Source organism: Petaurus breviceps, unplaced genomic scaffold (genome assembly GCF_028583685.1).
Source record: "Petaurus breviceps papuanus isolate PSGF00001 unplaced genomic scaffold, PetGlider_PUasm1.0 38, whole genome shotgun sequence".
Classification (NCBI taxonomy): domain Eukaryota; kingdom Metazoa; phylum Chordata; class Mammalia; order Diprotodontia; family Petauridae; genus Petaurus; species Petaurus breviceps.
The window spans coordinates 104,871,689-104,895,848 of NW_027186304.1; the positions used below are offsets into that span (position 1 = coordinate 104,871,689).

Here is a 24,160-nt window from a genome sequence, read left to right on the forward strand (position 1 = left end):
AATGCTATTATCATCTCCATTTTACAGCTGAGGAAACTGAGGCAGGCAGGGGTTAAATGATTTATCCAGGGTAACAGAGCTAATACATCTGAAACTGGATTTACACTCAAGTCTTCCTGATTCCAGGCCTAGCATTCTATCTACTATACCAACAAGCTAAGACATAGACTTCAGTTTCTCTGCTCTTCCCAGAAACAGATATAAGATAACTCTTTCAGAAATTATACCTAAGTGGGTAGATTTTGGGGGGGCAACACTGATTCACATGAATGGGTAGGGAGATGGATGATTCCCCAGACTATTAGTGTAGAAGTCCCTGGTTTGCATGGTTCCATGCATCCCTCTGGCTCAGTGTTTTGACAGCCAGCACATGATGGTGCCCTCTGGCCCCAAGGACCTGTCATCCTGCTCCGTCTGTCAATACTCTTACAGATGTATAGGATATCTGACAGTGTCCACCACTGGCTGACACACATACACACAGAATCTGGACCTCATAGGCCATCTAGTCTGATGCAGTGGAAAGAATTCTGGCTTTGGAGTCAGAGAAACAGGGTATCACTGCCCCCTCTGTTATCTATTACCTATGTGACTTTGGCATTCATTCATTCGATAAACATTAGACACCTACTATGTGCCAGGAACTTTGCTAAATTCTGGAGATACAAAAAGAGGTACAAGCTAATTCTTCTCTTCAGGGAGCTTGCAATCTAATGGGAGAGACGATATATAAACAATTATAGACAAAACAGGATTAATAGGAAATAATTAAAAGAGGGAAAACACTGGAATTAAGAGGGGTTAGGGATGGCTTCCTGTAGAAAGTAGGAATTTGGTTGGGACCTAAAGGAAGCCAGGGAGGTCAGCAATCAGAGTGGAGGAGGCAGAGTGTTCCAGGCATAGAGAACAGTCAGAGAAAATGCCTGGGAGCTGAGAGATGGAGTGTCTTGTTCAGGTAACAGCCTAGAGGTCAATGTCACTGGATGGAAGGATGCATGTGGGGTAGTAAGGAGTAAGAAGACTGGAAAGGTAGGAGAGGGCTCGGTTATGAAGGAATTCAGATGCCAAACAGAACATTTTGTATTTGTTCCTGGAGGAAATAGGAAATCACTAGAGTTTATTGAGTGTGTGTAGGTCACATGACTGAACCTGTTTTTTAGGAAACACTGTAGTGGCTGAATGGAGGATGGATTGGAGTGGGGACAGACCTAAGGCAGGCGGACCCATCAGCAGCTATTGCAATAGTCTAAGCTTGATGAGATGAGGACTTGCACCAGGGTAGAGGCAGTGTCAGAGGAGAGAAGGGGATGTATTTGAGAGATGCTGCAAAGGCGAAACAGTCAATAAAGTGTTGGACCTAGAGTCAGGAAGACCTGAGTTCAAATCCAGCCTCAGACACTTACTAGCAGAGTGACATAGGGCAGGTCCTTTAACCTTTGTTTCTCTCAGGTTCCTCATCTGTAAAATGGGGGCCATAATAGCATCTACCTCTCATGGTTGTTGTGGGTATCAAATGAAATAATATTTGTAAAGAGCTTCAGACAGTGTCTGTCACAGAGTAAGCAATAAATGCCTGCTTCCTTCCTTCCTTATCCTTCTGACTCCATTATCTTGATCTGTTGCACTATCATGCTTAACACATTGGTATTATCTGTGACTCTTTCATCAAACACTGCTAATTCCAACTCTGCTCACACCTATACCTTCTCATCTCTGGAAATGGAAAACTATTTTCAGCACTATCACCCTAGTTCAAGTCCTGATTATCACCTGCCTGATTTATTGCAATAGCATACTAACAGGTCTTCCCATCTCTACTTTCCAGTCAATCCTCTTACTGTTGTCAAAATAGATTTCCTTATATATATAGATACTCTCTGCTCCAAATCTTCAGGGGTTTCATTTTCTACTAAATACAGTTCAAACTCTTTCCCCTGACATTCAAGGCCCTCTACAATTTGGCACCACCCTACCTTTCTCCCCAACTGTAGTGCTTTCTGTCCCTCAAATATGCTGTGTTATTTCCCACCTTTTCTCCTTTGCTCACTCTGTACCTAATATTTATAATGCTCTCCCTTCCACCAACTTTTGCCTGCTGAATTCCTATGTACCTTTCAAAACCAAAGACTTGTACCACCTTCTCCCTGAACCTTGCCATGAGCCCCTCTGTTAATTTTCTTGATCTTGCAGCACCTTACATAGAATTTTGTTTTGCTTTTCTCTATACCATGCTAGACTGTAATTCTATGAGAGCAGGGGCCGTCATATAAAATTTATATTTCACCCCAAGGCACTCTGCAGCATTTATTAAATGCTAATGTGCCAAGTACTTTGGTAAAGGCTTAGGATACAAAGACAAAATGAAGCATTCCCTGTCTCTTAGGAACTTTCATCAAACGTTTGTTGAAGTAAATTAGTGGTAAAGTATCTTGGTATTTGTAAGCTTGCAAATTATAAAGCACTATACAAATGCTAGCTATGATTATGATTGGTTTCAATTAATTTTGTTGATGAACTGAATGAATCTTTATTTTCCAGAAGATGGCAATGAGTCAGGGTCATTACTAGACAGTGAGGAATAAAAAAACCATTTTAAGTCAGGTGCTTTGACATGAGGTGAAGTTTCCATATTCATATTTTCTCAGTCAAAATCTATAAGCTCTCTCTAACTCTTCAGAGAGATGCTCTTTTGATATTAAATAAAAGCACTCTAGGCCTTTATTTTGTGGAGATTTTAGCATAAATGAGTGTTGTACTTTGTCAAAGGTTTTTCTGCATCCATTGAGATAATCACACAGTTTTTGATGTTTTAGTTTTTAGCAGTTTCTAACTCTTTAAAAGAAACTGGGAGATATATGGAGACATAAATCCCTTTTCAGAATCAACGTCAGTAAACCCAAGTTAAATTTCCAGGACGAAATTTTCCCATCACAAGAAACAAATACAATATAGTTTTCTGATGGTGACTCCAAATGAGATCTCTGGTCACCCACAGTCACAATTCATTAATGCTAAAAAAAAAAAAAATAGCAACACATCTACAAAAAATGTGAAAGTTATTTTGATAGATTCTAAGAATAAAATATGTCCTGAAAATATAATTTGGGGGGCAAAAGCTGAATGCTGCACTTTAGAGGATGTGCAGATCGACTTACCGCTGTCACAAACTTTATGCAGCAAACACTTATCTTCTTCATTCCAGGTATGTAAGTATTCATCTGGGCCACATGGTAAACATATGCTTTCAGAGGTAGCAGTGCATTTCTCAGACATATACTTTCCTTAAAAAGAAAATAAATCTAAAACCCATGAGATTATCAACAAAACCCCAAGATGCATCCCAGGAAAGGTGTTTCTTCTAGCCTGACAAAGGATACCAATTAGTTGGAACAACTTGATCGGAGAACTAAGAAATACTTGACAAGAGACTGTAACTAGTGACCATGTCACCTAGACTGTAATGGATGAAGATGCATTTGGGTATCACTGAACAGCTATTCAATAATTATGACTTTTGTTATATGGTGGTTAGCAAAGGATGATTAATATTTCTGAATTTTTATTTGTTTTGGTGGTTTTAATGCCATAGTACTATGGTTATTTTTTCTATAAAAGTGAGAACATATATACAGTTGAGAAATATGTCCCCTTTAGCAATCACCAGCATCCTGAATGTAATCTCAGCCATTATCAGGTTCAGCCATTATTCAGTTTAAGAAGAAAATCTTTTGTACTAGCATCCTGTAGTAAAACTATCTGCTACACAGCAAAATCTGGTAAAATTTTAGATGACCATCAAAGAGGGTTTTGTTAGTGAAATGCCTAAAAGACAATGTTATGAGGTGGAATCACCTGTCACACTTAAACCTCAAGGACAATTTCACTTGAATTTGAGGTGGAACATCACCTCTCTCTCCTGTAGTAGGCATTTCAAAAATCTTGTGGAATACTACATATTTTATTAATTTTTATTTAATCTTTTTGGGGGGTGGGGGATATGGTCCAAAACTGTGTTATTAGTGGAAGGAACTTCCAGTATGAAAACTCATTCCATCAGTGCAGATCACACACTCTTCTTCTATCTTCTAGACTTCTAGAGTTGGTTCAGACACTAAGATGATGAGAAATTATGGCCATGTCACAGAGCCGGCATGTGTCAGGGGAAGGATGTTAGTGCAAGTCTTATTGGGTTTTATCCAGTGAGTATTTTACTCAGTCCACCATAACAGGTTGTCTCATTTAGTCTTTAGGAGATGAAATGCACTTTGCAGTGGCTGAGCATGGAACATTTGGACAGTGCAAATGAATGGCAGGGAGGAGAGAAGCAGACATAGATCTAGGAATGCATACACAGAATGAAAATTCAGTCACGTTTCTAACAACACGATATGACAAGTAGTAACTGATACAGCTTATAGCTCTCAGTAGTGATATAGAATGAAGGTATAGCATCCTGAGAAGTATTCCAAGTGGTTGACAATTCTGGTGTGAATATATCCAAGGAGGAAAATATCAAGGTGATAGCAGCATCTAGTAGCAGTTCTATATCTATCTGTTTGATAGACACTTTGATCATTTGAATTGTGAGGTTATTAAGGGGAAAACAAGAAGGGTTATAAACCTTCTTCCCTCCACGAGAGACTTTGTTAATTGGGTTCCAGCAAGGATTAAATACAGGAATTTTAAAAATTGCTTTTGCTTTTTTCGAGATAGTTGGGGAGCTATAAATAATTTTTTTTAATTTTGCCTTTCTGTGGTTTATTAAAGGGGACAATTACAGATATTGCAACTTAATGGTAGTATTGTTTACCCAAGAAAAGGGAGATTTTAGAATAGCACAGAAATAATGTAATGATTCCTTAGATAAAAGCAATTTTGCTTGGGGAAAGTGAGAGGAGGAATAAATAATATACCTGGATCACATTTGGTGCAGCACCGTCCCTCGTGTTCATAATGCTTCTCACTGCTGCACAGAGGAGTGATTTTGAGAGTTAACTAAAATGATAAACAGGAATTGACATTAGATAAAAATTATACAGCAGTTTATTTCAGCTTGAAATCTAAAACGTTATCTTTTGGTTATATTCTTAACAACTCAAAAAAACAAAATGGAATATATGAAATGACTCAAATTCTGCTTTCTGTTGAGTGACATCATTACAATTGATGTATTAATTTCCAGGATTGACCATTTTCTCCCTAAGAATTTATTAAATTTAACTGCCATAACCCTCTATGTCAACTTAAACATTTAAAAATAATCCACAAGACTTGCTGTTAAGATGGCAATGTGAAAACTTCAGCAAAGCTCTAATAGGGTACCTGTAATAGTAATGGAATTTAAATATCTCCTTGTATTGGCTTGGTTTTCAGGTTGTGTTAATTAAGACCCAGAGCTTGTGAATTCCACAAGTGGGATGGACTTGTTGATGTGCGGAGAGAGGGCTGAACAAAGAGGAGCTGGTATCGTGTATAGCGAGAGGCCCAAGCTGAGAGAGTCCAGAAGAACTTTTGGGAGCAGCATCATGGAGGCAGAAAGAGAGAACTGCCGGGGGCCAGGGTTGATGAGAGAGAAAACTGCCAGTCAGAGCTGTCCAAGACTTCTGAGGGCCAGCTAGAGCTGCCCAGGACTTCTGAGAACTGCCACCCAGAGCTGCTGAGAACTGAGAAGGCACGACTGTGGTGCTGGTATTTTGCCTGTTTTGATGTTACTTTGTAAGATTCACTTGTTGATAGAGTCCTCAGACCTTGTTGGGCCTAGATTGATTTCACAGACAGAAAGTGAATTGAAGAGATTGCTGGCAGTGTGCTTGAATGTTATGGTGTTTTTGTTAAGTTTTGTCTTCCCAGGAACAGAAACTGCTGAGAACTTGCCTTGGGTCAAGATGAAGAAAAGACCTCTCCTTGGGTATTGAATGCTGTGATGACATTGTAACCCGGTTGTGACCTAGGGGTGAATGGCCTTTGTGCTGTCCACTGCCCTTTGAGAATGTGCTTGGTAGTGACTGATGATATTGTAATTCAGTTGTGATCCAGAGGTGGAAAACTTTTGACCTTTGTACTTTGTGACTGAATTGAGGTCTTACTAAATGATTGAATTACACATGGTGAATGCTGTACTTTGATTTTCTTTGAATGTTTTGCCTTAATTTGTTACTGAATAAATGGACTTTACCATGCTTGTGATCAGAACCTTGGAAGATGCTCATGCTTGGTGTTACAGTACCAGATAGACTAAGGATTAAAAAGACCAAAGACAAATAGCACTGAACTTTTCCATCTAGTCTTGGGTTCTACAAGAAGGTAGCCAGAGCCTGCTGGTACCCAAAGAAGGACTGTGCCAGGAAAGGCAGAAGCCAGAGTGGGTTCAGGGAAATGGGGTCTGGAGCCTATGGGATCTCAGATTGGGGATGCTCCAAGGTGGCCTGAAGCTAGTATAAAATCCCATCAATGAGACTGGAAGTCAGAAAGAGTTGGGTCAAGGCCTGTTGGAGTGGGATCAGGGATCAAAGACACTCACTGTTCAGGGAGAAAAGGTTTGGCAGATTTGTTGATGCCAAAGCACAACACAGGACAGATTCAACAACTGAGAATAGCACATACTCTTGACATCTGATTGGGGCCTGCCAAGGCCACAAGGGTTGATGGATTCATATTCTGATTGGAGATTGTGAAAGGAAAAGGAGACAGATTGGACCAAGGACAGTGAACCATCAGAGGGTTGAATACACACTTCCACACCCACATCCACACATACCCCACCCCTCTCCCACATACATGCAAACACACACACATGCACACATGCACACACATGCACAAAGACAAAGAGTTTGGCATCAAAATACATTAAATTCAACAGTTAAACTGACAGTGACCGTGATAAAGGAAAGTGGAAGATGGGGAGGATTAGTCACAAGCAAAACAAATTTCAGTCTCAGAGGGTGGATCATCATTAAAAGAAAAGAAAGAAAGCAAATGAACAGGAATTGAGCTAGGCCACAAAAAGAGGAGTAGGGTCACAGTATTTACGTTATAGATTATTAGTATTGATCTCATCCCCTATCGTTTACCGCCTTCTTCTCTGTAAATAGGAGGACAGAGGGCAAAAAGTATGGGAGTATAATAAGGAGGAAAAACAATTAACAATCATAACTGAATGTGAATGAGTTGAACTCACTCATACAACAGAAGAGAGGAGTAGAAGGGGGGAGAAAGCAGAACCCAGCAGTATATTATGGAAAAGAAACACACTTGGAACATAAATACTCACAGAGTTAAAACGAGGAGTAAGAGGAGAATGTATTAGGCCTCAGGAGAATTTTAAGAAGCAAAGGTCGTAATCATGATCTCAGAAAAGGCAACACTGAAACCAGATATGATAAAAGGAGATGAGCAGTAAAAATTTACATTATACTTTAAAGGCATCTTAGAAAATGAAAAAATATTCTTAGGTTATGTACATCTAATGGCATTGCATAGAAATGCTTAAAGGAAAAACTAATTACAGGGAGCAAGAGGATGCAAAACCATAACATCTGAAAACCTCAAGGTACCTTATTCAGACTTAGAAAATAATAAAGAAGGGGTGGCCAGGCGGCTCAGCGAGTAAGAGCACCGGCTCCAGGGTCGGGATGACCTGGAGATCAAATCCGGGCTCAGATACTCAGCACCACACCCAGGAATAACTGGCCGTGTAACCTTGAGCAAGTTACTTAACCCCAATTGTTTAGGGGTGGCCAGGTGGCTCAGCGAGTAAGATCACTGGCTCCAGGGTTGGGATGACCTGGGGATCAAATCCGGGCTCAGATACTCAGCACCACACCCAGGAATAACTGGCCGTGTAACCTTGAGCAAGTTACTTAACCCCAATTGTTTAGGGGTGGCCAGGTGGCTCAGCGAGTAAGAGCACCAGCTCCAGTGTCAGGATGACCTGGAGATCAAATCTGGGCTCAGATACTCAGCACCACACCCAGAAATAACTGGCTGTGTAACCTTGAGCAAGTTACTTAACCCCGATTGCTTAAAAAAAATAATAATAATGAAGAAGTTAAGGACCTGAATAGAATTATAGAAAATTTAAAAATGATAAATCTCTGGTGATTGCTAAAGGGGAATATAAGAAGTATGCATATTTCTCAAATATAGATATTTTTTTCACTTTTACAGAAAAATAAACATAATGACCATAAATAAGCAAAAACTCAGAAATACTAAATTCATCCTTTACATTCATCATGTAATAAAAATTCTAACTATTCAATAGCATTTTAAGAAAGTATTTAAACTTAAATGGAGAGTTAATAATATTATCCAAAAGTATATGTGGGTCAAAGAACAAATCATAAACAAAAAATTAAATTTCATTAAAGAAAATGACAACCATGAGACAAATATATCAATACTAATCAACAAAAATGAGAAAAATGACATATTAATAAAGTGATCATGAAACTAAAAAAATACAGAAAAGCAAAAAAAAAAAAATTAAATCCCAGTAAATCCCAAAATAGAAATTCTAAAAATAAAAAGAGTAAGAATTTTAAAATACCAAATTTGTAACTAAAACTATGTGCCTTTTCTCTTAAAAACTAAAAAAAAAAAAAATACAGACAGGCTATCAGATAATGTGGTCCTCCAAAAAGAGGGGACAATCAAATTGCCAAAATAAAAAATGAGCAAGGATAATGCAAAACTGATAAAAAGGAAGTAAAGGAGATTAGTAGTAACTCTTTTCCTCAATTATATGTCAACAATATTGATGCTTTAAATAAAATAGATGAATATTTATTCACATATAAAGAACTCAAGTTAACATAAGAAGAAATAGAGAATTTCAGAATCTTAATCTCAGAAGAAAAAAAAACCCCGAACAAAACATAAAGGAAATCCCAAAGGGGAAAAAACTGAACCCTAGCACTATGTTATTTGTAGGTAAATTTTATCAAATGTTCAAAGAACAATTCTTTGCAAAAATAGATAAAAGCATTATATGAAATGTCTTCTATGGTACAAAGACTATATGTATTGGCTTTTCTCAGCAATGCAAGGTTCTAAGACAACTCCAAAAGACTCATGATGGAAATGGCTATCCATATCCAGAGAAAGAATTACGGAGTCTGAATGCAGATTGAAGCAAACTATTTGCTCTTTCTTTTTTTCTGTTTTGTTTCTTATTGCTCATGGTTCATTCCATTGATTATAATTCTTCTTTACAATTTGATTATTGTGAAAATATGTTTAATGTAAAGGCATATGTAGAGCTTATATCTAATTACATGCCATGTTGGGGGGGAGGGGGAGAAAATTTGGAACTCAAAAACTTGTGGAAATGAATGTTGTAAACTAAAAATAAATAAATTTAAAAGAAAAAAAGACTAATGTCTAATTAATAATGATACTAAAATGTTGAATGAAGTATTAATAAAGAGACTATAGCAACATATAAAAAAAAACGATTATTTACTCTGTCTAGTGGGATTTATACCAGGAATGTAGAGTAATTTAAATATAATGAAAACTATAAACATAATAGGCCATAATACTAACAAAATCATATGACTTTACATCAATAATTACAAAAAATATGATACCAATTTATGTTCAAAAAGCATAAGAATAGATTTTCCTTACTATGATAAATTTCTATCTAAGTATCTAAAATTAAGAGCTAGCATCATCTATGATAGAGAAATGCTAGAGGCCTTTTCAATAAGATCAAGGGTAAAGCAAAGATATACATTGTCACCTGCCTCTCTTATTGAATATAGTTCTAGAAATACTAGCTACAGCAATAAAACAAGAAAAAAGAAGTTTAGGGAATAAATATACATATAAAGAAAAAACAAAATTATGACTTTCTGCAAATAACAGTTTACTTAGAGAATTCTAAAGATTTAACTAAAAATTCATTGATAGAAACTTCAGTAAAGATATAAGATATAAAAAAGGCTCACAAAAATCATTAGCCTTTCTCTGTGTTAGAAAAAGATGAAGAAAGTCCATTCAAATAATTAGAGAATGCATAATATATCTGGGAGTCCATTTATCAAAGCCCACATAGGAATTACAGGAATATAATTATACAACAGTCCTTACAGAAATAAAGAAAAATAACTTGAGAGATATTATTAGCTGTACTCAAGAGATTCAGTGCCATTTTTTTTTTGTATGTGGAAATATTTATATTCATGGAGGTTTGTCACATTCATAGCAAAAAAATTAAAATAATAAAATCAATAATAATAATATTTTGGATTATATATACCTATGATCTACTTACTAGAATATATATTTATATATGTCCATAGATATATAGAGATATATAGAAACACACAGTATTGGATATATTGGACTCCCCTCCACAAACTCTACCTTCCAAGCTGGGCTACTAGTTGCTCCACATAGTCACTACTGTCTTTGACTTTGTTTCTCTAGAACTTAGCACAGTTTTTTGCACATTGCTGTTGTTACTGTTGAATCATTCAATTGTGTCTGACTCTTCATGGCTCTATGGGCTTGTTCATGGGGTTTTCTTGGCAAACATATGAGAGTGGTATGCCATTTGCTTCTCCAGTGTGCCCTCATTTTACAGATGAGGAACCAAGGCAAAATAGTAGTTAAATGACTTGCCCAGGGTCACATAGTAAGTTTCTGCAGATTTGAACTCAGATCTTCCTGACTTCAGGTTCAGTGTAGCAGAGGTGTCAGACAGTGGGCCCAAAATAAAGCAAGAATCAGATTAAAATATAATTGGGAAATATTTAACAAAATAAATAAAAATACAATATAACATAGGTAATGTTAATATGTGGTTTTTTAAGTCAATATGAGACCTCCAGGGATCCTTATGCACGAAACAGTGGCCCTGGTTTGAGTTTGACGCCACTGGTGTACAGGACAACCTCAATTTCACCCCACAGAAAATACAGAAAACACATAAAGGATTCAGAGTAGCCTGTAAACAATCAAGACAGTGCTTCCTCTACAATGATTATCCCCTTCCCCCAGACTCCTATATGTTCCTCCAGGATCATATTACCATGATTTGGCCTTGATCAATTAATTAATCAATCCATACACATGTAAGTGTCTACTAATACATTAGACACTGAGGATACAGGAAGATCCCAATATACTACTTTCAATATTTTCATGAGAAAGGATATATTTGTACTTTTAATCTAGTTAAACAAACACTGGTAATATTTACCAGAGGAGGGGCGGCCAGGTAGCACAGCAAGTAAGAGCACCGGCTCCAGTGTTGAGAAGACCTGGAGATCGAATCCCGGGCTCAGACACTTAGCACCCACCCAGAAACACCTGGCTGTGTAACCTTGAGCAAGTTACTTAACCCCAATTGCTTAGGGGCGGCCAGGTGGCTCAGTGAGTAAGAGCACCGGCTCCAGTGTTGGGATGACCTGGATCAAATGCGGGCTCAGATACTCAGCACCACACCCAGAAATAATAACTGGCCATGTAACCTTGAGCAAGTTACTCAACCCCAATTGCTTTAAAAAAAAATATTTACCAGAGGCTGTTATTTAATGTATTGCATGTAGATCTATGTGCAAATATTCACATTATGCCTTTTCCACATTTGTGAAAATGTACATTGACTCACATATTCAAGGCCTTTGCCTCTTTTCCCTATTTTCCTCCTGTGTATAGACTGCCATATTTTCTCAGTCTAATTTTGTGGAGGGGTGTTTGGAAATAATAGAAGGAAAAACAGTAATGGGAAAGGAATGATAAATGACAGGGCCAATACAAATTTTGTTTGACTAATGAGGTTACTCTGAGCCTACAGATATTTGAAAATTATTGTAATGGTGATATCCTCTCAAAAAAAGTAAACTAATAGCAATATTTCAGATGTTAAAAGTTATCAGCTACCTCTAACTCATAAGAAATTTAGAAGAGTCTTTATAAGATAAGAACATACTGTCTTATGCTACATACACACTAAGGTACTTTCTAGTGAAATTTGGTAAAAGAACTGACCCCAAAGTTTCTGAAAAATTCTGTTAAAAAAATTCTGATTGCATCTTAGTGACATCAAATCACAAGGCTTAAAAAACATCACCTGATTCAAATATGTTGAGCATGAACTCCCCAGGCTATGTCAGGACTTATCCAATATGTTTACAGGCTCACCCCAGCAGCCTGACATATATGGATAAAAACGGAAAACTATTGCCTTAAAAATAATTAGATACCCTAGTCTCTTTAATAGCTACCTAGAGATAGATTGTTACTACTGATATTTCAATGGCACCTCCATGTGGAAGACCAGGTGTTTCTCACAGAGATCATATGTACTGGGAAAAGTATGGCAACCTTGGCAAATGGATAGATCTGAAGAAGACCTTCAAAGCAACAGCAGCAGCAATTTTGCTATTGGTCAATTCTCCAACATAAAGTGGAACAAACCATATTTCTACCGTGCTGATATCGTAAAAATGAAAACAAAGGGTGGCTAGGTGGTACAGTGAATAGAGCACCGGCCCTGGGGTCAGGGGGACCTGAATTCAAATCCAACCTCAGACACTTAACACTTACTGGCCATGTGACCTTGGGCAAGTTACTTAACCCCAATTGCCCCTCCCCCCCAAAAAAAGCGATTTACTTAAAAAAAAAAACTATACTTCTTCCTTTACTCAAGTTACTCATTTTATGGTTTCCTGTAGAATGGTGATTCAAATTCTTCAAAAGGAAAAACCTTATTTTATAGGGTTATATATAAAGTTAAGAAATGCATGATTCCCTGTGAATTTTATGAAATACTGAATGAATAAATAAAACATTTATTAAGTGCTTACTATATGCAAAGCATTGTGCTAAGTGGTAGGGACACACAGATAAAAAAAAAGGGCAGTCTGTTCCCAAGGAGCTCACATTCTAATAGGAGAGGCAACACACACATGGAAGATTTCAGCTGCAAGTTAGATGAAGAGATCCCATGATCCTCAGGGTGCAGTGACAAAGCTGATGGTAAAGCTTTTTTTAAAAATAGCATTTCCACTGATTAATCATATCAGTTTCTGATGGTGAAACATCGACAGTGGGCTAGAAGAAGCATTGTTAATCTGGACCAATTTTTAGTATCCAGGAGAACTCTAGACAAAATCTGTAAATAATATACTTTCAGTTCCCCTCCTACCATTTTCTAACATAGACCACCCCACTCCACCAGGTACCCAGTGCCCTCCAAAGCTCTCCAAGGTTTCCCTCTCCCTTCTGATTTCTGGATGTTCCATTCCCCCACTTTCCTCCTGATGAGTATTTAGTCTTTTTTTTCCCTCAGGGTTGTGCTCTCATTGAAGTTACAAATAGCACTGGAGAGGCATTAATAGGGTGAAATAATCCTTGTAGATGTGCTCCTATAGGAAGTTACTGTGTTAACCTTTCCCAAAATATCTCCCTGTTCAAACCCAGAGAAAATGCAGATATTTCAAGCACACGGTAGGATATAGGACAGATGACAGGATGTCTACCATCAATTCAATTCAACAAACATTTATTAAGCCCTTATTTATACTGATTATGTGCTAGATATTGGGAAGTTGGGAGCATTTATCTCCAAAGCTGCACATAGGTAAATAGTGATTTGGCCCACAGATTACACATCTACTTTCAGAGAGGGCCATCAGACAGACTTTCTTCCTCTCCCCGAAGTGGGGCAAGTGCCAGGAATTGGGAGGCAAGTTCACCTGGATTATAACTACTGAAGGAAGGAAGTGTCTCCATGAAACCTAAAGGTTTCTAGGCTGCTGAAGGCATGGAAACTTCTGGGGAAATAGGAAAGCAAGGCTGGACAGGGCCACAAGAGAAAGAAAAAGGCAAGCCTGGGGATATTGTGCAGCTTCTAAACTTCTAAAGAAGGAAGTGGGATAAAGAAAAGATTGCCTCCATGGACTCAGGGCTGGGGCACATTTCAAAACAGTTTATCAATGCCCTCTGAATTTCCTTGTAGTTCAGCTGTTTTTCTGTCCTGTCTGACTGTGGTAAAGATACTGGAGTGGTTTGCCATTTACTTCTCCAGATCATTTTATAGATGAGGAAACTGAAGCAAATAGGGTTAAGTGACTTGCCTGGGGTTACACAGATGATAAGTGTCTGAGGGTGGATTTGAACTCCAGTCTTTCTGACTTCAGGGCTGGCACTCTACTGTGCTTCTTAGCTACCCTCTGAATTCCCTACCTACCCTGAGGAAATTGTTACTTTGATGAAATGAATATTATTAATCCAGTCTACTACATCACACTACCTTTCAAGAGGAAACCTGGAATGTCATTTATGCAAATATATGTTTGTATCCCCTTAACCTATCAATGGGAGCTGCAGAAGAAAGTGAAAATACAATCAGTTTCACTTAGTTTTCTCCTTGAAAAATGGAGCTTTTAATGCTGCAGTCCTCCTCCATGGGGTTGGTTGAGATTAAACTTAAAAGTGGTCCTGCTTTTTGTGAGCTGGTGTATAGCTTAGCCTACTGGAACAGTAAGATATAAAACTGGACTGGTGGCAAATTGTGGAAGGTCTTGAATACAAAGTCTTTTTAATTACACAGACAGGTTCTTTTTGTATTTAAGAGTTGAATTTGTTTTAGAATTTGATTACACATAATTTAATTAAGTATGAATCATTGTAATTGTTACCCATTCTGTAGAAACAGGGACTGGACTTGTGATCTCACTGGCAAAGGGCACTTCCATATGAGGACACTCCATCTCTTAGTGCAGGTCACTATTTTCCCTGAAATACTTTGTCCTAGAGAGTTGGAAATTAAGTGACTTTCCCAGAGTCACCCTGTCAGTAAAGGTCAGAGACAGGACTTGAACCCATGTCCTTCCAGGGCTTACTCTGCTTCTCTGCCACATTATGACAGGTACTATTATAATTTCCCTCTCTTTTTTAAAGGCAATCAAGGTTAAATGATTTGCTTAGGGTCATACAGATAGTAAGTGTCTGGGGCTGGATTTGAACTCAGGTCCTCGACTCCAGGGCCAACCCTCTATCCACTGTGCCACCTAGCTGTCCCTTTATTATAGTTTTTAAACATCACCAGGTTAAAGATATTTGGCCCATGAAATTTGCATTGATTCATATTCACTAACACCTCCCATTATGCCCTTCCTAGTGTGATTTAAGATTTATAAAGTACTTTCCTTACAACAACCTGATGCTCACAGAAATCACATTCTGAGTTTCTTACTGAAGACAATGTAGTGCATTGGCTGCACTGAGAAGCAAATGTCCTGAGTCCAAATTCTATTTCAGACAAACTGAATATGAAGAAGTCATTTAATGTTTTAGAGTCACAGTTTCTTCTTCTGTTAAATGGGTATTTCAATACTTATACTATCCAGATGACAGGGATATTGTAAGAAAAATAATTCACAGACCTTTAAGTGCTACATAGATGTGAATTATAATAAAATGGAGATTTCCTGGAAATCTCAAATAGAAAAAAGAAATGGAGCTTACCAAGTTCCTGAGTTTCCTTTGGTCTTCCCTTCTTTACATTTGTTCCTGGATATGTGAGCCAGTGTTCATTTTCATGGCTAGCTTAGATTATTCCAGAATGAATATGGCCACATGTGTTAAAGGCTTTTTACTGACAGTGAGAAATAGACATGTGTGTTGAAATGATGGTTCTTTGTGTTGGGTAGTACCCTAAAATTGTTAAAGCAATGCACAAATGTTTTTCTAATAATCCTCTCAGATTGTAAATCATAGAACATCATAACCTCCAAGGAATTAAAGTGGCAGGTGTCCCAAAAGGCAATGGAAAGATGTTGTCATTCTTTCTGTTGCTACAAGTAAATTGTTACATATTTCTGATGATGACCTCTACTCAAGATGTGTTAAGAGATATCACTTAGGAAATGTATGATCAGAAAGGAAGGTGGACTGCTCATGTGGTGCAAGTGCAAGGTAAGAGATGGACAGTACAAACACTCCATTGGTATCTTTGAAAAGTATTTTTAAAAGACCTGAAGAAGAAAAGTATTTTTTAAAGACCTCTATTAAATTGAGGTACTGTAATGGTAATGGGAATTTGAAGATCTTCCCCTCCCCTTTATAAGCCTAGGAGAATTTGAAGACCTTCCCTGCTTTGAAAATAAATTCTGCCCCCTAATAGGCTGAATGTAATAATCACATGGAGCCTGTGGGTGGGAGGAGTTTGCTGAAGGGTAGAGTAGAGCCTGCAGGAAGCTGGGAGTCAGAGCTAGTTAGACTGGGAGAGAGAGAGGACGCTCAGGCAAGGAGTCAGGCTCATGAGTAATTACTGGTCTTACATTGGTTTGTGGGGAGGCTAAAGGATAGTGTGGCTCTCTGCTACATTGTGGTGCATTAACTTCTATGTTGCTATGATGGATTCAATTTCCTGGTGTTGGGATTTGGTTTTCTGGTGTCTGAATAAATGTTTTGCTTTTGTCTTATATATGGAGAGTTTGTTATATTTGCAATTAAGTACCATGCAAGAATATTTATAGTCACGATCAGACCATGGGAGCTGTGGATATTGCATTGACACTACAGGACAACATGGACAAGAACCAGAAAGAATGAAAAAGCATAGATGGGTTGCAATAGTACCAACAGAAAGAATATCCATAGTGATCAGATCAGAGATCCATGGAAGTACTGAAGATAAAATCAATGAGAGTTCTATCCTTCAATTTTGGGTTTAAGTTCTAACTAAACATTCATTTGGAACCAATTATGAAAAATTATGGAAAGCAGAGATAATGCTGCTCACAATCACTCTCACTATTTGCTTCCATAATGGTTTGCAAATGAAGTATTAGGCTGGTTCCAGTAGCTTCTAGACTCTCCTGGCTTCCTTGGGGTAATTGTCTGGCATCAACTAAACTTCAGAAAAGAAGTGGGAATGGCATGGGGAATAGCTACATGATCATAGATTTAGAACTGGAATGAAACAATGGTCGTCTAGTCCAATTCTATTATTTTGCAGTTGGTGAAACTGAGGTCCAGAGAGGTTGAGAGACTTTCCCAAGGCCACACAGGTAGTTAGGTGATGAGTTGGGATTTGAACCTAAATCCTTTGACTCAAAATCCAGCATTCTTTCCATAATGGCATGATGCCTCTATTAGCCAATGTTTTTTATCTTTTTCTGCATTTTTTGCTCCAAATTGAATATCTTATTTAAGTAGATTGGGTTGTAGCTTTTACAACGGTATGCAGTTTCTCATATCATCTTTATCTTTTCTTCTGTGTGCTGATTTTGATCTTTGCTCCCATTAGTCAATGGTTTAAGTGATTCATAAATACCTGCTATGTCACTTATCTGTCATTTTTTGCTTATTAGGATATATAGTCAGTTTTATTTTCCATGATGTTATTCAGTGCTTGCCATGTTTATCACCTCCTGACTCTTTTCTTAAATATTCATGCTATATGGTATGGATATGAGCCTTGCCAGTAATCTTTTAACCTTTTATTTTTTTCATTTCTTATTCAAAAGTAGTATTTTTGAACATAGTTATTGTTGTCCTCCTTAAAAACACTTTTACAGGGGCAATAAGGTGGTATGGTGAATAGAGCACCAGCCCTGGAGTCAGGAGGATCTGAGTTCAAATCCAGTCTCAGACACTTGACACTTAATAGAAGTGTGACCTTGGGCAAGTCACTTAACCTCAACTTCCTTGCCTTCCCCCCCTTAAAAAAAACAAACAAAAACACTTTTACAATGAAGTCAACAAGATTTGTGGGTAATATGACAAGATGAAGAACCAGACACTTTGTCTGATCCCTATAACCTCTTAAAACCTCTCCAAAATAAAAATTATTTACAAGATTTTAAAAAACCAAATTTTAGTTATCTCCACAGTAGAAGATAACAAGAACCCTAACAAGGTAAGAACCCAATGAATGCACAACATAGAATTTTAATGGCTCATCCCTAAGCTGTAACTTGGATCACTCAGTCAGTCACTCCTCTCTAAGATGCTCTGGAAGGGCTACACAAGCCAAGGCAGACTTGCAATCACATTTAGCTGTACTCCCTCCTGCATCTGCTGCCACCTTGACTTTGCACCATAGAAAACCAAAAGGTGAAAGGTTTCACTGGCTAGTACTTTAGCATGGCAAAGCTCTGTGCTATAACAGCACTAAGTCAAAGAACTGAGCATCAGAGGGAGCTGGGGCACAGTAACACCACGTCTGAGGCAAAGGGGACTGGTATCCATCCTGGCCAGTTCTATGCCCCCAGAAGTCATTTAAGGCAGAGAACTGACACCGAGGAAACTGTGGACTACCCAGAATGGGAGAAGTCTGAGAAAGCTTTGAGGTCCAGCCCCTAGAGGAAACCACCATCAAAGGGGAAGGATATTTCTGAATGATCTAAAAGGTAAACAAGACTGTGAAAGCAGAATTTATGGCCTGCACAGAAGAAATAACCAGCACAATAGAAAAACTTGAATCCGCAGTGGCAACCCTCACCCAAAAAACAAAGGAGAGAATGGATTAGTGGTAGCTAGATGGCGCAGTGGATAGATCACCAGCCCTGGAGCCGGGAGGACCCTAGTTCAAATCCGACCTTGGAGACTTACTAAATTGTGTGACCTCAGGCAAGTCACTTAACCCTGAGAGAGGGAGACAGAGACAGACAGACAGACACACACACACACACACACAGGGATAGACAGAGAATGGATTGGAAATGCAGATTCACAGAATCTGACAGAGAAGTCAAAAGCAATGAAATTACCAAGTATCAAGATAAAGGATATATGAAGATGAACTAAGAATAACGAATAGATCTGAACAAGTACACATGGAAGAAAGAATCATTTTGAAAGCACTGAGGAATCCATTTTCAAGATACAGCAAAGTGGGAAAGGGAAGGGAACAAACATTTATTAAGCACCAGCTAGGAGCTAAGCATTTTAAGTGCTTTACAGATTTTATCTCACTGGATCCTCACAACAGCCCTGGGAGGTAGGCATTGTTATTATTCCCATTTTACAATTGAAGAAATTGAGGCAAGCAGAGGTTAAGTGACTTGCCCAGAGTGAGACAGCTAGTAAAAGTCTGAGGGGAGATTTGAACTAAAATCTTTCCGATCTAGGCCCAATATTCTATCTACTGCAGTATCTCATTGCCTAAGAAGTTTCCAGAAGAGTGGAAAAGATCACAGATGGTATTACCATCTGGTGGTAACCAAGAAGCGCAACTTCTCATTCCTTTGCTGGCTTTCTCATCCCTTTAAGATCTTTACAAGAAGGGTCTCTACATTTACAGAGTCTTTCATAGATGTTCTACAGCAGATCACATCTTCACACACATGACTGGGAGGCACAGGTCCATGTTTATCTTTTACAAAGTATTTGACTTGGTACAACAAAATGCAACCCTAAGGGAATCTCTCTTCCAACAAGGTTGTGTTTTACACAGAAGTTAAGATTGTGTGAGATAGATCACCCTGAGAGATAAAGTTTCTTCAGTGATCCTCTGACTATACATATCTGGCAAGTTCTAAGAAAAGGAAACGGGCTCAGGCTCACACTCAAAGGTGGCTAGCACTGTCGTGGATGACGTCCTGTAAAATAAGGCTAAATGATACATTTTGTTGTTTGGTCATTTCAGTCGTGTCTGACTCATTGTGACACCACTTGGGGTTTTCTTAGCAAAGATAATAGAGAGGTTAGCACCATTTCCTTCTCCAAATCATTTAACAGAGGAAGAAACTGAGGCAAACAGGGTTTGCACTGGGTTACATAAGTGTCTGAGGCTGGATTTGAACTCGCAAAGATAAGTCTATTTAACTTTAGACCCAGGGCTCTATCCACTGCACCACCTAGGTACCCCAATCAATAGGACAAATAGTATCTATCTCAAATGAAGATGCAGCATTTATGTAATGGAGGATGGATGTTAAAGGCCTTTCCCATAAGACGAGGGTTGTCAATGATGTTCATCATCCCCACTATTGTACAACATAGTACTGGAAACTTTAGCAAATAATACAAGAAAAAGAAATTGAGGGAATAACAATCAAGGAAACAAGCATCACTTTTTTTTTTTTTGCAAATGATGTAATTGTCTAATTAGCAAACCTTAGAGTTTTAACTAAGCAATTAATTGAAATAACTTCAGCAAAGCAGCAAGATATAAAAACATCCCTATCTAAACCATCAGCTTTTCTGTTTATTAAAAAAATCTCCTACAGAGACCAAAGGGAGCTAGGTGGCACAGCAGAGAGACCAATGAACTTGAAAGCAGGAAAACTTGACCTTCAATCCTGCCTCAGATACTTACTAGCTGTGTTGCTGTTGGCAATTGAGCCTTTCTATACCTCGGTATCTTTATTTGGAAAATGAGAGGGCTGGCTGGACTTGATAGCCACTGAGGTCCCTTCCAGATTTCAATTTATGATTCTATCATGTCTATCACCTGTAAAAGGGGAGCTGGAAAAGATGGCTTCAGAGATCTTTTCTATCTTTAAGTCTTTGAAATTTTGGTGCTATGAAATGTTAAAAGTCGCAGAAAAAAAAAAAGGCCTCCAAGGAATTTGGCAGATTTTCTAGAGAGGATGTGGACAAGAATCACATATACTAGAGAAGAAGGCATGGGCTGTGATCTGCACTATCTGAGGGAGTGGTCACGTTGGGAGGACAAAAGTCCATAGAATTATGGAAGCTGAGCTTTGGAGATGTAAAATCCTACACAATTACCATAGAAGAACCATTCTATGCTTTCTTATCAGGCAGAACAAAATCTGCTTTTGGCACTACATTGTTAATCCAATGGTAATAAAAGTTACAAGTTATTATGGGTGCTAAAATGACTTGTCTTACTCACTGGAAAACACCTCCAGACACATAACAAAGGACAAAGAGACTTGTTCCCTTCTGTCAAATCAGAAAAAGAAAGGTAATCTAGAGGAACAAACAAGGGAGTTTCCAAAGATTTTATAAAATAGCATTAATGATGATAATTGTGTTACAAGTTATTCAGGTGAGGATGGTATCAAATTTCTAAATCCTATGGTAAAACTGAAAGGTGTGGTTCTGGTTTAGGTTTAAATAGAACTTACTAAAGATGAAAATAACACCTCATTTAACAGGCTTGTTGAGTTTGAGGTAAATCCACTTAAAATATATTGCTACAACTGGAACTGATTCTACTAAGAAGAACCAGGCTTTCAGTAGCTTCAATCAGCCAAGTTTATCTACACCAAGAATTGGGAAGGGAAAAGGGACACCATGAACCATCCCTTCTAACACTCCCAAGCTGCTTCAGGAAATCATTCTAAGAGGATTAAACTGAGTTTACTTGATTCAGAGGAAACATAGTGACAGTGGAGAGCATGAGATTTAGAGTCAAAGGATCTGAGTTTGGTTCCAAGCTCTGCTACTTACTGTCTGTGTGACACTGGACAAGTCACTTAGCCTTTTTTTGAGTCTCAGTTTCCTCCTGTGGAAAATGAAGTGACTGCAGTCATGATTTTCTATGGTCCCTTCCAGGTCTAAATCTAAGAACTTTCCGGGTCAAAAGAGCAGACCAACTGTGACTTTAGTGCCCTCCCCTCCATGTTGCTGGGCATTTACTAAGCATGTACTGTAGGCAAGGCACAAAATCAAAAACAAAATAGTACATCCCACTAGGAAATTTCACTCTCCTTGGGAGATAATTTCAGGAGGGAGAGAACATTATCAACTGAGCACATCAGAACTTCCCTTAAGAAGTGACAAAACCGTTCAACTCAGAGCTGGGGAAAACATTTAATATTTAAAATGTAAGGTCTGACTTGGGGGTAACACATTTAACAAAATGAGTTTTGTTAAAGTGAAATAGCCAATTAACAAGTATAAAATCGATTGATTGATATCAGATTCTCCCTTCCTGTTTTGATGGAGAGAAGTGATAGAGAGAGAGGGTAATGATATTGAGCCCTGAAGAGCTGTTGTGTGTTTTGCACCAATGTAAGGAAGACAGGAATGAAGAAGCCAACACAGGGAGCTCTTCATAAATCTCCTGATAGCACCAGAGGAAGTGGGTTCCCCTCCTTCCGGGGAAAGCCAAAGCTAGTTAACTTCTTATAGATAAGATTTATATGTGAGGGGAATGGAGGGGGAAAATCTTGTCCAGGTTTAAGTTCAAACTACATGGTCTCTGAGGTCTCTATCCAGCTCTGAAGTTCTGTGATTCCGTATCTATTAGATATCATGAACTGATACATCAAAATGATAATAAAAATAGATAATAACATATGCTTATTGATGTCTGACTGATTGAATTAAGTTGATAAAAGGAATCAAGAAAATTTTAAGGAGCTAACAATATAGATGGAGCCAGGGATCCACAGGCACAGGAGGAATTCCTATAGCGTGAAGACACGTGGAAACATAAGAGAGAACTTTAAAATGTTATTGGGAAAAAGTACATTTCTAGGGAGGTTCTAACCCCAAAGCATAATGCTCACAGGTATGCACTAACATTTGGCATGACATGAGGCTACAACAACCACAGTTCTTTCTTTGCCAAAAGTTTTCAACCTGAGTCCATAGGGAAATTTTTTCATAAAGATTCACCTCTGATTTTTGTAGAAGAGAAAAATAGATCTTAATGGAAATTCATCTTTTAAGCAATTTTACTATTGTACATTTATTACACGGTACAGGAAGTGGATGAACCTTAATGCCAGAAGATTAGGGGAAATGTGTTCTCCCCAGATAAATTAACCTCTGAGACTAAGGAAACAAAATTATGGGGTTTATACTTTATTTCCCTCCCTATTGGCTACAAAGGGATGAACAAGGATGACTGTATTTTAAATGGGGCCTTCACCATATTAAGAACTTGGATAAGACAAACGTCAGAGAAATGCCATGGATTCCTGACCTTCCCGACCTTTAACTAGCCTTCTGACCCTCAGGCTTGCATAATTCCTCATTTCCTCTTCTGCTACAAAATGCCACTGATTGGCTATGTACTCTATCTAAAAATATTTAAAAACACAATTTTACCCTAAAGTTGAAGTTGCAACTAATTTTTTCTCCTTTTTGTCTGGCGACCTACATTTTTACCCTTTATCTCAAAGACATGATGGTTGGTAAGACTGTCTTTGGGCTCTCAAGGAACCCAGGCTGGGAAACTCCCACCATACCACAAATAAAAAGATACTTCCAAGGGGCGGCCAGGTGGCTCAGCGAGTAAGAGCACCAGCTCCAGTGTCGGGATTACCTGGGGATCAAATCTGGGCTCAGATACTCAGCACCACACCCAGAAATAACTGGCCATGTAACCTTGAGCAAGTTACTTAACCCCGATTGCTTTAAAAAAACAAACAAAAACAAAACAAAGCAAAACAAAAGGTACTTCCAGCATATAGATCTATTGACAGAATAGAATTTCTATACTGAAAATGAGAGAAAACAGCAAGGGAACCTAGATCATCTTCTCTCTTTACTTGTTTCCTGTCTTGAATTCAAGGATAGCATCCCACTTGATTCCCTTGGACTTGAGTCCCTTGGTCTTCTTTCCTACCCCAACTTCTGCTATTATCTTAGCAGCTTCAGGAAACACAATGATACACACAGCACACTGGGTCTATAACTCTTCCACATCTTCATATCCACCTCCTTTCAGTCACCTACCAGCTTGTCTATACTTAAACTAATGTTAGAAAGGAATTTTGGAGTTCACAAACATGGGAGTGGTACATTTGCAGATGATGGAAAAATCAAGGGTATGTCCATTTTCTATGTGTAGTTGCACTAGGGTGGAGGGTCAAGTCATGGAAAATGAGTGAGTTGAAGAACTGCGAGGTTAGGATATTTGAAGGTGCATCGATATTTATGTAGAAGTCTTCTAGTATGAGGGCAGAAGTTGGTGAGGAAAAACTATGAGTCAGGCACTGAACTCACTGAGAGTAAACAATAGCCACCAGAATCTAGATTAAGTGATAAATAGGAACTGAATGAATATCAAAGGAAGACAGGGTGATGATAATAATCAATCAATAAATGTTTATTAAGCACTATATGCCAGGCACTGTGCTAAGTGCTGGACATACAAAAAAAAGACAAAAGACAGTCCCTACCCTCAAAGAGTTTGCATTCCAATGAGGAAGAAAAAAAAACATTGATTAATTTCTGATTGATTGATAAATCATTACTAAGGTTCCTGAGC

The 24,160-nt window shown here is 38.2% G+C and overlaps 1 protein-coding gene across 1 annotated transcript in view; it reads right to left on the reverse strand.

Annotated features, from left to right (window-relative positions):
* TNFRSF11A (TNF receptor superfamily member 11a) overlaps positions 1-24,160 on the reverse strand; it is a 125,712-nt gene that overhangs the window by 57,079 nt on the left and 44,473 nt on the right. The window contains exons 2-3 of the mRNA XM_069100246.1: positions 4,914-4,995; positions 3,156-3,281 (exon numbers count right to left, since the gene is read on the reverse strand). Coding sequence (XP_068956347.1) covers positions 3,156-3,281; positions 4,914-4,995 — 208 coding nt within the window. The remainder of the gene's footprint in view (positions 1-3,155; positions 3,282-4,913; positions 4,996-24,160) is intronic.